Here is a 13,919-nt window from a genome sequence, read left to right as displayed (position 1 = left end):
TGCTCAGCTAGTACTTTACTACTGGAGCCACACAACTTTTTGCTGGTTAATTGGAGATGGAGACTTGTAGACTTTTGTGTTCATGTTGGCTCTGTACCTCAATCCTTCAGATCTCAGGTCTCTTGAGCAGCTATGTTTACAGGTGTGAACTCCTGGCACCTGGATGAAGTTGCAGTTCAATTAACTGACTGGAATAACTTATTGATGATGATAGTCTGTGTTCTCTTTTTTGGGATATTGCAGTAATGAATGCAGTTTGTGTGTGAAACTTTGTTAATATATTTCATATATATATGTATATGCATCATCCCTCTATATTCTAATTATAAACTCCATGATTCTAATATCATATGTGCTACTATTTTATAGAAAGATTACATTAGCTAAAATACTTTTACTTGTCACTTGGTAAATCAAAACACATTAACTTCCTCCAAGTGCTTTGTAATGAGATATCTGTAGCATCAATTTAATTGATATTGGAATAATTGGCCTAGAATGTGTCATCTATTTAAAGCTTTTAAGACATCCTATAATAATGGAGCAGAGGCACTAAAATCATTCATATGAACCCATCATCTATAGGAATGTATCTTGAGAAGTATCATTTTCTCAGTTTTAGAAATCATTGCTATAGTACATTTCATGATCAAGAAAATAGGAATCATCATGTTCTGCTTATATTTCAAATCCCTGAATGGAATGATTTAAAAAACATTAAGAGAAAATGGACCTGAGACTGTTGCTAATATTACATATATATATATATATATATATATATATATATATATATATATATATATATATATATAAATGTAAGAGAAAAATTCATTGACCAAAATCAATAATTTTGAAAACATACTTAAATTATGTTTTCTGTATTTTTCCCCTCTTAGGGCCTGGAGAATATGATCCTGTTTTGAAGAAATCTTGTCCCATTCCCTTATTTGTTAAAGTACCAAAGCGTTTCCAAGATGTCAAAGAGGACTCTCCTGGCCCAACAACATATGAGGTTTGTCAATAATGTAACTCTTAGACCAATGACAAGGAGAAGAATGATTTGTAGAAGGCAGTGACAGTGTGCCCATTAACTTCTTTCAACGTGTCTTACTCTTACTAATTAAAATATTTTATGTAAGAAAGATATTTTGAAGATATAGTCTGATATTTAAAAAGAATTTTTAAGCTGGGTGCTGGTGGCTCACGCCTGTAATCCTAGCTACTCAGGAGACTGAGATCTGAGAATTGCAGTTCAAAGCCAGCTAGGAAGAAAAGACCCCATGTGACTCTTTATGTCCAATTATCCACTCAAAAACCAGAAGTGGGGTTGTGGCTTAAAGTGGTAGAGCACTAGTCTTGAGTCAAAAGAGCGGAGAGACAGCACCTAAGCCATGAGTTCAAACCCTACAACAGCCTGCGCCCCCCAAAAAAAAGAATGATTAAAAACTTAGTTAATTTCAATAGTTCATTTTTATGAAAATTTTCTATAGCATTTATTAACACAAATTTTGCTTACATTCCTGAAAACATTTTAAATTTATATACATATACTGAAATTGAGTATTTATGGCAATTTTGAACTTTTTAGAGTGACTCAAGACAGTTTGTGAACCTAATGGACTTGAATATTTATGTTTTATATTACCAAATGCAGGAATTACAGTGTTGATTTACAATAAATACATTTCTCCTAAGTTCTGAGACTTCAGAGCACAAGAGTGAACTGCAGGGTTTTATACATTATTTTTTTTTATAGCTTTTGATTGGCCATCTGAAAATTAGAATGAAAGAAGTACCTTATTCATAAACATATTGAAAAAAAATATTTGAAATGTGTGCAGCAATTACGTTAGTAGTTAATTTTGATTTCAAAAGAAATGTTTCTTTTGGAAATTAGCAAAACTTTATTGAACATATAATTTAAAATATACCTACATAATTATTCAGTATTCAGCAAAAGGTAGACTTGTAGTCTAATATCAGAAAAATGAAAAGAAAATGTAGTTCATGTTTTATTGATTATTGACATTTTAGTTATTGGTTATTGTTTTTGTTAAATAATGTTGACTAATGTTTACTGACTCAGCAGAGCTAATTTTATTATTAGACTAAACTTAAGAGAAGGAGGATTTATTAGGATATTACTAGTGTTCAAAAAAGTGGAAGTCAAAGAAAGATATTTACAAGACTTTAGGACCTTCCACATAGGAGATGGTCAAGTCCCAAAATCAGCTGTGATGCTTATCAGTAGATAAATGGCTAAAGAAAATGTACATATGTACATGCATACATACATATATAAATATAATGGCATATTAATCATAAAGAAGAAGGAAATTTTGTTATTTGCTGGAGAATGGATGGAACTGGAAGTCATCATGTTAAGTGACGTAATCCAATCCACATTTTTGATTCCTTCCTTTCTTCCTGCCCCACCCTCTCTCTCTCTTTCCTTTCTCTCTTCCTTCCTCTCTTTCTTTTTTGCACTTTTTCCTCTCTCTCCTCCTTTTTCCCCTGTCTTTCTGTTTTTTCTCTCTTTCTTTTGCTTTTTATGTTCAGTGTTGGGAATTGAATCTAGGATTTCATTCTACCACTGGACTACATTCTCCTCTTTGGTTATTGCTAATATTACTTTTATGTTTTAGTTATATTCATATATTTCTAGCTTACAAATATTGGTTCAGTTTTGTCTAGGCTCTGAGAAACAAAAATGGAAAGTATTTTCAAGTATGTAGAAGTCTGTTAAGGAGAAAAAATAAACATTTAAATTATACTAATGATCAGCTTGTGAATACATGAAAAGTATTAACATGCATAAAAAATTAAAAAAGTCAGTCAAAAGGAGTAAAAATTTTCATTTAATGTTTCATATAAAATATGAAAAAGTAAAGATGTTTTTTCCTTAGTTTAGTCAAAAGAACCTGGCCTTGACAAAGAAAGCAATACATGCAAACGCATAGTGGCACTGGAAACTAGAATATCATTGATCAGCTTTCACTATTAGTCATACTAAAATGTAAAATTGAAGAGATGGTATTAGTCATGTGTAACTACTAAATCATAACATATCCAATTTTTAATTGGATTTGAACTCAGGCCTGAGTACTCTCCCTGAAATTTTGTGCTCAAGGCTAGTGCTCTATCATTTTGAGGCACAGTGCCATTTCTGGCTTTTTGGTAGTTCATTGATGATAAGATTATTATGGACTTTACTGCCCAGGCTGGTTTTGAACTGTGATCCTCAGCTCTCAGCCTCCTGATTATCTAGGATTACAGGCATTAGACACCGAGGCCTGGCTAAAATACAAGTTTTAATTTTATATTGAGTCACAGGTTAATATTAAAAGTTTCTGTGAAAGATTTTAGTTAGAATTGAAGATATCTTAGTAGACTTATAATGTTCTATATTAATATGAATCAAATAAAACTCAAACTTTCATTTTCAAATACTGATTTTTCATAGTTTTTGATAAATTTCTAATAAAGTATGGTAAATATACATTGATATATGTTAGAGGTAACTCAAGTTTGTTTCTAAATGTTGGATTATTTGCACAAATTTTTGGTTTATTTTATATTGATTTAAAAATAGCTGGGTGCCAGTGGCTCAAGATTGTAATCCTAGCTACTCAGGAGGCTGAGATCTGAGGATCACGGTTCAAAGCCAGCCTGGGTAGGCAAGTCCATGAGGCTCTTATCTCCAATTAACAACTAGAAAACTGGAAATGGCATTGTGGCTCTGGTGGTAGAGTACTTGCCTTGAGATGAAGAGCTCAGGACTGTGCCCAGGCCCAGAGTTCAAGTCCCAAGACCAACAAAACAACAACAAAAAAACCCAAAACCCACAAAAAATACTTAAAATTCTGTTTTAAAAGTAAAACTTTATATCTTTATTCTTGCTATAATTCATTACTGTATTACTATAAAATTACATTTGTAAAATATTTCATTGCACCAAAGGATGTTAATGATATTTGTAACTGAAAACATGTTTAAAATAAGTACTAATTTGAAATGATACAGATAATGAAGAAAATAAAGTTTGTCAGACTGCATTTATAAACTCTAGAAACATGGTTTAAACTTTTGCTTTAAGAAATTGGTTTTTCACTTCAATTGTGAAGGTTATAAAAATATCCCAAAGTGAGTGCTTAAAGGATACCTGTCATTTGCCATTCTTAAAAGAAGGTATTTGACTCTCCAAGGACATAGTCTTCCTTACTGAGATCATTATACTCTCTTAAAATTCCTAAGTTACTAAGTTTTGAGAGATGTGTTAAATTTTGTTCCTGGAAAATTCATTTTTAATATGTTTTTATTGTAAAAATACTGTACAGAGGGGTTACAGTTACATGAACAAGGTAATGAGTACATTTTCTCCTTTGTTTTTTCCCTACCATCCCTTCCCTCCCACCTCCTCAAGTACACTCCCTCTCCCCCAAGCCCTCCCCTGTAAATTGTAAGTTCGTTTTTCAACATAGTGTCTTGTACATCTCATTGTTACAATGAGTCAACCTGTATCCCTATTTAAGCGTTTTGTTTTTTCCTTCCCCTCCCCGAATTAAGGAAGTGTATATACAAGATGCAGGGCACTGACATCAAATACAGTTATACCATAGGGGAGGGACAAACAAAGAAACAAAAAAATCACATAGTACGTTATAAATACATTAGCAACAATAGCAAGAAAGAAAAAACCACCTGTGTCCCTATCTTGGGGTTCATTTCGCTTAAGATCATCTTATCTGGTCATATGTACATAGCTTTTGACCTTTTCTGCTTGTCCCAGACATATATTAGTTATTGCAAATAAGGGAAACCATGGGACCTATGTTTCTTTGGGCCTGGCTTACTTCACTTAATTTAATTTGGAAAATTCTATTTTTAACCTACTGTATCAAGCCTTGGGATTTCTTTTTTTTTTTTTTTTTTATTGTGAAAATACCGTACAGAAGGGTTACAATTACATGGGCAAGATAATGAGTACATTTCTTATCAAGCATTGTTGCCTCCTCCTTAGTTTCCCCTTCCTATCCCTTCCCATCATCTCATCCACCCGCGTGCCCCCCCCCCCCAAGTTTGCCAAAGTTTCGAATCAGCTCGAGAAATTTGGGAGTGGAGTCCATGGGATTTTTTTTCTTTTTTCTTTTTATTGTGAAAATACTGTACAGAGGGGTTACAATTACATGGGCAAGATAGTGAGTACATTTCTTATCAAGCATTGTAGCCTCCTCCTTTGTTTACCCTTCCCATCCCTTCCCATCCTCCCTCCCCTCCCACGCAATCCCCCCCCCCCAAGTTGTAAAGTTCGTTTTTGACATGACAACTTGTACTTCTCATTGTTGCAGCAGGTCCATCTGTATCCTTTTTTAAACGACTTGTTTTTCCCCTTCCCCTCCACAAATTATACCGACATCAAAAACAGTGAAAGCAGGGGTTATACTGTGGGGGAGGGACATACAAAGCAACAAAGAAATAATCTTATAATTGCGTTAGAAACAAATGCATGAAAGAAAAAAACATTTAAAATACATATCTTAGGGTTCATTTTCCTAACATCACCTTATCTGACCTTTTCTGCTTGACTCATACATATACTAGATATTGCAAATAAGGGAAATCATGGGACCTATGTTTCTTTGGACTTGGCTTATTTCACTTAATATAATTTTTTCCAAGTCTTTCCATTTCCTAACAAATGGGGCAATGTCATTCTTTCTGATGGAGGCATAGAATTCCATTGTGTATATATACCACATATACCACAGTTTCTTGATCCATTCATCTACTGAGGGGCATCTGGATTGGTTCCAGATCTTAGCTATGGTAAATAATGCTGCAATAAACATAGTTGTGCTGGTAGCTTTAGTGTGGTCTTGTTTGTAGACATTTGGGTAAATGCCCAAAAGTGGGATTGTTGGGTCATAGAGGAGCTCTATGTGGAGTCTTTTGAGGAACCTCCATACTACTTTCCAAAGTGGTTGAACAAGTTTACACTCCCACCAACAATGCAGTAGGGTTCCCTTCTGTACATCCCCTCCAGCATCTGTTGTTATTAGAGTTCTTGATTTTTGCCATTCTAACTGGGGTGAGGTGGTATCTCAATGTTGTTTTGATTTGCAATTCTTTTATGGCTAGGGAGGATGAGCGTTTCTTCATGTGTCTATTGGCCATCCTTCTTTCTTCTTCAGAGAAGTTTCTCTTTAAGTCTTTAGCCCACTTATTTATTGGGCAGTTGTTTCTTTGAGGATTTGTTGTTGGGGGATTTAATTTTTTGAGTTCCAAGTATATTTTAGATATGAGACCCTTGTCCATTGTATGGCTAGTGAAGATCTTCTCCCAATCCGTGGGCTTTCTATTGATCTTGCTAGCTATGTCCGTTGCCAGGCAGAAGCTCTGCAACTTCATGCAATCCCACTTGTCCAACCTTTCTTTGATTTGTTGTGTTTCTGGGTCTCTATTAAGAAAATTTCGGCCTGTGCCAAGGAGACCTAGGATTTCTCCCTATTCCATCCTGTAATGTTTTCAGAGTGTCTGCTTTGACTCTGAGGTCTTTGATCCATTTGGAGTTGATTCTGGTGCAGGGTGATATATAAGGATCTAGCTTTAGTTTTCTACAAGTAGTTAACCAATTTTGCCAGCACCATTTACTGAAGATGCTGTCTTTCTTCCATTCTATTGTTTTAGCTCCCTTATCGAAGATTAGAAGGCTATTGGTCTGTAGATTCATTTCTGGGTTTTCAATTCTATTCCATTGGTCCTGAGGTCTGTTCTTGTGCCAGTACCAAGCTGTTTTGATTACTATGGCTTTATAGTAGAGTTTGAAATTTGGTATTGATATTCCTCCAGCAGTGTTCTTTCCGTTGAGGATCTTTTTTGCTATTCGGGGTCTTTTATTGTTCCATATGAATTTTTGGATTGCCTCTTCTATTTCCTTGAAGAATGAGGTTGGAATTTTGATAGGTATCGCATTAAATTTGTAGATAGCCTTGGGAAGTATTGCCATTTTCACGATGTTAATCTTTCCAATCCAGGATCATGGGAGTTTTTCCCATTTTCTAAGTTCTGTTTTGATTTCCTTTTTCAAGTTTTTAAAGTTTTCATCATAGAGGTCCTTCACTTCTTTGGTTAAGTTAATTCCTAGGTATTTTATTTTTTGTGGGGCTCTTACAAATGGAGTTGCTTTCCTAATTTCAGCCCCACTTTTCTCATTGTTGGCTGTGGGATTTTTTAAATACAAGATCATGTCATCTACAAAGAGGGAGAGTTTTACTTCATCTTTCCCTATTTGGATCCCTTTTATGTTTGCATCTTGTCTTATTGCTGTAGCTAGGCATTCTAATACTAAATTGAAGAGAGGTGAAGAGAGTGGACATGCTTGTCTCATTCCTGAGTTAAGAGGAAATAAGCCTTGGGATTTCTGTCTGAATTAAGATAGGCTCCAAGTTGTGTTGACAAGATTCCTGGTTAATAATGCAAATAGTTATTGTTAGAACTAAGATAGAGATTTGTACCTTGAGGACAGACTCAACTTAGAAAGAGGCTATAGGGTGATTATATATTATACATACTATTCACAGAATCAGTGAAATGCTTTCAAGGATGCAAAATTTGTATGTTTATATAAATGTATATCTATTCGGGCATGGTTTTCATACCATTCTCAAGGAAAAGTGTAAGCAGTCCCTTCAGAGAAAAGATATTTACAAGTCACTGCTCTTAACAAAAGATTACTTCTCAGGCCAAGGGCAGAGAATCACAGTCCCTATCCCACATGATGCAGAAAAGCAGCCTGGGCTGTGTCCACTGTCCTGACTACAAACCTTTGTAAGTACTAACAATGCTATCCTGTGTATGTCCATTTGATTTAACAATAATCTATCTGAAATAATTTTAAAACTAGGAATGATACAATGTAAAAAAATTATGGTGTTTTCCAGTGTCACTGGTGATGATTTGAATATAACAATGCCTAACATAGAGATAGTGGAAGGATACCAGTTATCTGCCTCTAACTTACTTTTGCTTTGTTGTAGTGTAATTTTAATGCAATACATTACATGCACATGTATTTTCTTTTGTGTTTCAGTATACTAAAAAATGTTATCTAAGGCATCACTATTTTTATTACCAAAACAAACTTTTTCATCAGAAGCAGTCAGCTTAATCAATAAGGTCACAAACAAAAAATTGTGTCCAATGAAAATGCTATTTTCTTTCTCTTGTTCTAGCTGCAGTGCATCAGTTTCATTACTTCTAGCATTCCCACTTGAATGTCTTGTATATATAATGCAATTTTTGTCACCACTTTTAAACTAATAATCCATACTTTATGTTTTTATTTTCCTAAAATATAAAATAAAATATAAAATTTATTAGCTTACATGTCTTCCTTATAGTTGGATTAGAATCATCATTAGAAGGTAAGAGCTAATAACTGTTGGAAGGAAAATAAGCTTTGCTGTGAATTCTAAACAGTTTCACTGTTTAGATTTTCTTCTTCAAAAAGTTAGAAATGATTCTCCTAGTCAAAAACTAATTTTCTGAAAAATACCAAAGCACATCTTTGGCCCTCTCTCCTGACACTACTCAGTTGGACACATGATGCCCTCCACTTCCCCCCAGATTAATGTGGTCCTCCCTTTGCCTTTGTTGAACTGCTGACATTCTGACTGGATAGTGGCACTGAGTGTAGCAAAGCTTCATCTCACTGATGCTGTCAGTGATGCTGACCTAGTCGTTTCTGGGGCAATTGATATTGACCTGTTAATGTCCACATTCAATGATTCTACTCTTGAAGAAGAATGTGTCTGAATTCACAATTTTTTTCTGACTCTCAGTTGATGAAGTTTGAGCTTTCTTTGTCCTATTTTGTACATTTCTTTCTTAACTCTAGAGCATGTTGGAATTAAGAGATACTAGTGGGATCCTGAAATTCAATAGCCACAAATAGAAGTGGATAAAACCTATGGCAACTTTGGTTGTTTAAACTCCTGGGAGGATCTGAACTCTCTTCTTTACCACTAGTGATCTGTCTACTTACCACATATGAGATAGAGAATAGTATTAGGTGACTGTTTTCCTCAACAGTTTAGGATATTGGGTGTCAGAGCAGAAATTCTCTTTCAGCTTGTGTAATCATTATGTTTCAGAAATGATCCTGTTTTGTTTTTTTTGTTTTGTTTTGTTCAGTCCTGGGGCCTGAACTCTGGATGTGTGCACTGTCCCTTAACTTTTCAGCTCAAGGCTACTGCTCTACCACTTGAGCCACAGTGCCACTTCTGGCTTTTTCTGCTTATGTAATGGTAAGGAATTGAACCCAGGGCCTCATGAAAGCAAGGCAAACACTCTACCACTGAGCCACCTTCCCAGCCCTACGATCCTTGGTTTTTAGGGATAAAAGTATACTATCCCTTACTCTAGATTAGTCCCGAATTTCTCAAGGCAATTGAAGTTTTTGCTTGAGGACTAGCATACATCAACCAGCTATCTCCTGAATTAGTATCTTGTAACTCCATTTTCTGTACTGGAAAACATTAATTTCGTGATAATTGACTAATATAATAACTCAAACTTAATTATCATGAGTCTGAAATACATCTCATTTTGAGTAGCCATTGTCAGTAAAATGTAAAAAAAAATCAATTTCTCTAATTTACTGAGGAAAATGGAGAAGATAATATTCACCTTGTAAAAGCAAAGTGCTACTTTGTGTTCCTAATTATTGGAACTTACATTTAAAAAGTGCTGGCCATGATATTGCTTCAGTAACTACTTTATTGATTTAAACATCTTTACATACAAAATTAGCTGTAAGTGTCCCAAACTGGAGAATATTAGTGGTGATTTGGATTATAGAGAAGTTATCTCCAGTTATATGATAAAGGACAAATTCATATTTAAGTACAATATTAGACAACATAAACTTACAGAAAGAGAAATTGTATGTTATTTTGGAGTTTTCTATTTTCCTTCATTGATCTATATGTCTAATTTTGTTCAAGTAATATGGTGGTTTGTTACTTGTAGGTATCTAGTATTTGAAATTTGTAATTATGATACTTCAGCAATGATACTTTTCACTTGGGATTGCCTTGGCTATTTGGGATCTTTTGTGTATCTAAGTGAATTTCAGGATTTATTTCCTATTCTTTTGAAGAATGTCAATGAAATCTTAGTAAAATTTAATCTATATGCTTTTGGTACTCAGGCATTACTTAACTAAAAATGTTAAAGACCTCTATAATGAAACTATAAAGCAATGAAGAAATTGTAGAAGCTATCAGAATATGGAAAAAACACATTCATGGATTGGCAGAATTGTAATTGTTAATCTCTGATCTTTATTTTTCTATTTTCCTACTTTTATGCTCTTGTAAATATATACTTTGACTCACACAGTATATAGCTTTTCAGAATAGATTATTTTACTTAATAGTCATATAATTTTCCTTCATATTTTCTGATAGCTCGATTAACACATTTCTTTATTTGAATAAAATTCCATTGTCTGGTGTTCTATACTATGACTATCTACCTTCCCTAGACAGTGTGGGGCCTCCAATTCTTAGTCATGATGAATGCAGTTTCCATAAGTCTTTATACGTAGACTTTTCAGATTAAAATTATTGTATTCTTTGCAGAAATAGATTACTGGATCATATAGTGAAATGTATATGTTTTTGTAAGAAACTGGTGATTACTTTCAAAGTGGCTGTTGTTTGGCATTTCCTCCAGCAATAAAAGAATTCCTGTTGCCTCATGTTCTCAATGGCATTTTTTTATTGTGTTTGAGATTTCATTCATATTGATTTTTGACTTAGTACTTTTCTGATGACAAATATGATTCTGAGCATTTTTGTATATTTATTTGCCATCTATATATCTTACTTGGTGTGACATATGTTTAGTTTTTGCCCATTTACAATTTTTTAATAAAATTATTGAGTATATATTTTTGTTTTAGTCTCTTATTAGCTTCATGGTTTTTATTTCAATGAAATACAACCTGCCATTTTTTTCTGGTCTTGCTTTTATGGTTGTCTTAAAATTTATTATAAATACAAAGTCTCCTGGATTTTCTTTCATATTATTTATAGAAGTCATTTAATTTTGCATTTTATATTTATGTCCATAATGCATTTTAGATTTATATTTGTAAAATAGGTAAGTTCTCTAACTTTTTTTTTCTATTTTTAGCACATGGATTTCTATTTGTTACAGTACCATTTATTGACAAGTTAGTTCTCACTTTATTGGCTTCCTTGCTAAAAATCAGTTGTGTTAGTTTAACTTGGAACTCTATTCTATTGAATTGATGTATTTATGTCTCTTTTAGTCAATCTCACACTATCTTGGTTACTTTAGCCTTATAGTTATCTTCAAAGTTAGATAGTGTTAATCATCTGTCTTTGTTCTTTGTTAATACATTTTGTGTTGACTCCTCTGAATTTTTAACTTTCCATCTAAATTTAGAAGCAGTTTGTGTGTGTATATATATATCTATCTATATATAGATATATATATACATATATATATATGATGTAAATCTGAGATTTTGATTGGGAATGTTTTAAATGATAGAACAAGTTTAGAAATAATAATTATTTAAAATAAATACCATCTATCTATGAACTTGGAACAGTTGCTTATTTTTACATATCCTTTAAAATTTTCTTTCATACATCATCTTATAAATACTATTTGAGTCCTTATCTTGGGGTTCATTTTGCCTAACATCAACTTATCTGACCATTTCTGCTTGTCTCCGACATACACTAGTTATTGCAAATAAGAGAAACCATGGATGTACAAGATGTTATGTTGAAAAACAAACTTTACAACTTTGGTATGGGGTGGGAGGGTGTTTGGGGGGGATGGGAAGGGATGGGAAGGGGAAACACAGCAGATGGCAACAATGCTTGATAAGAAATGAACTCATTACCTTGCCCATGTATTGTAACCCCTCTGTACGGTATTTTCACAATACAAAAAGTGAAAAAAATTTTCTTTCATAAAAGTTTTAGAGTTTCCCTCTTATCTTGTACATATTTTATCAAGTTTACTAAGATTTCCAATTTGAGAGTGACATTGTGTTTTAATTTGTAAATCTAATAGTGTTAATTTGTAAATTTAATTGTTCACTCCCAGTATATAGGAAAGCAACTGACCTAAGCATATAAATTTTATATCTTTCAGCCATGCTTTAGTTGTACATTATTTCCAGAGGGCTTTTATTGATCTATTGGATGTAGTTTTTTTTTTTTTTTTTGGGTCCAGGCATGGGGCCTGAACTTTGGGCCTGGAGCTGTCCCTCAGCTCTTCAGCTCAAGGCTAGCACTCTACCACTTGAGCCACAGCGCCATTTCTAGCTATTTTCTTTTTGCTTATGTGATGCTGAGGAATCGAACCCAGGACCTCATACATGCAAGGCAAGCGCTCTACCACTGAGCCACCTTCCCAACCCTATTGGATGTTTTTAAATAGGCAATCATAGCATCTTTCAGCAGACAGAGCCATATTTCTTCCTTCTCAGTTGTATACTTTTACTTGTTTATCTTTTACTGCATTAAATAGAATTTCCACTATAATTTTGAAGAAGACTCTTGAATGAGAACATAAGTCTTGTGTTCCTTAAAAAAAGTATTTAGTTTTATTACCATTCATTCTGGGCTGTGAGCTATAGAAATTTTGTAGATATTCTTTATTAAATTTAGGAACTTCCCATTCATTCCTATTTTGCTTCAGAAACTGAGTGGTAGTTGAATTTTTCAGTGCTGTTTTTTCATTATGGAAATGATTGTATTAATTTTTTTCTGGATAGATCTTATGAACATGCATGTAGTAGAGTACATGGCAACCACACTGTGGTATTTACTAATGGTAGAGTCCTCATCTGTCCAATACTTTTACACATGATCTACCTGTTTATTTAGTGTTGCTAGTTGTAAATCAATCCATTATTTATTGATTTATGAAGAATGACTCTGGAAATTATACTTAATGCAATTATAGGAGTATAAAATGCAGATCTTTAATGCTTTATGTATGTTTGTGCATGTGTGTGTGTGTGTGTGTGTGTGTGTGTGTGTGTGTGTAAGTGTGTGTAAGGCTGTGTGTGCCTAGTCATTTAGAAATCACATATATTAAATATGGGTCAGGGCTCCTCAAAAGGTGACAAGGGAAGAGAATGGATATAAATATACTCAAGAGTGTACTCATGTTTTTCTTTGAGTTTTCTTTGTGGCCCATCTTGGAACCTCATGTCTTTGGCCATTGTCATGAACTAATAATTGGTAAACTTAGTAGCTTGTAAGTACAGTGAAGTGAAACCCTGACTCAGCACATCTCTGCGTGTTGCAGAAGGATGGAGCTGCGGAGCACTTTTCCTTTTCACTGAGTTTTTGAATCTCCAGTTTACCATGGTTCCCAATTGCTATATCCAGCTCCAGATAACATTTTATAATTTCATATACTATTTTTATTATAAAATTAAGAATATATAGTAGTAGTTCTAAATATTAGTAAGAAATGAGAAGAGAGAGTATCCTTTTTCTTTTTGAAGGAAATGAGCTTAAATTTGATACCAAAATCTTACTTTTGAAACTGATAATAGTTTTCCATATTTTTAATTAAGTGATACCACTAGCAGTTAAAGAGCTAATGAAACACTGAGATATTAAAACTACTTTGCAGTCTAGGCCACCTTTTGAAAAATATGGATACACACTTGAAAATGTAAGGACAACCATTACATCTGGCTTTATAAACTATAGAAAATTGGCCAGGCTATTACAACTGACTTGTCATTTGTTTCTTTACCATTAAATTATTATAATGGCTATAATTGGTTCTGCATCATCTACTAAGAAAATGTTAGAGCTATTAAAAAACAAAATATGCTCTGTCATACAATTCAA

The 13,919-nt window shown here is 33.6% G+C and overlaps 1 protein-coding gene across 5 annotated transcripts in view; it reads left to right on the top strand.

Annotated features, from left to right (window-relative positions):
- Positions 1 to 13,919, top strand: part of Stpg2 (sperm tail PG-rich repeat containing 2) — a 272,154-nt gene that overhangs the window by 130,886 nt on the left and 127,349 nt on the right. For all 5 annotated transcript variants that reach the window (XR_011371903.1, XR_011371904.1, XM_070022306.1 and 2 more), the window contains one exon: positions 897 to 1,012. Coding sequence is in view for 3 of the 5 variants with exons in the window: in XM_070022306.1 (XP_069878407.1) it covers positions 897 to 1,012 (116 nt within the window). In the remaining 2 variants the exon portion in view is untranslated. The remainder of the gene's footprint in view (positions 1 to 896; positions 1,013 to 13,919) is intronic.

Source organism: Dipodomys merriami, unplaced genomic scaffold (assembly GCF_024711535.1).
Source record: "Dipodomys merriami isolate MVZ:Mamm:240054 unplaced genomic scaffold, mDipMer1.0.p SCAF_15, whole genome shotgun sequence".
Classification (NCBI taxonomy): Eukaryota; Metazoa; Chordata; class Mammalia; order Rodentia; family Heteromyidae; genus Dipodomys; species Dipodomys merriami.
Note: the sequence above shows the minus strand (reverse complement) of the source record. Positions and strands in the feature narration are given on the sequence as shown.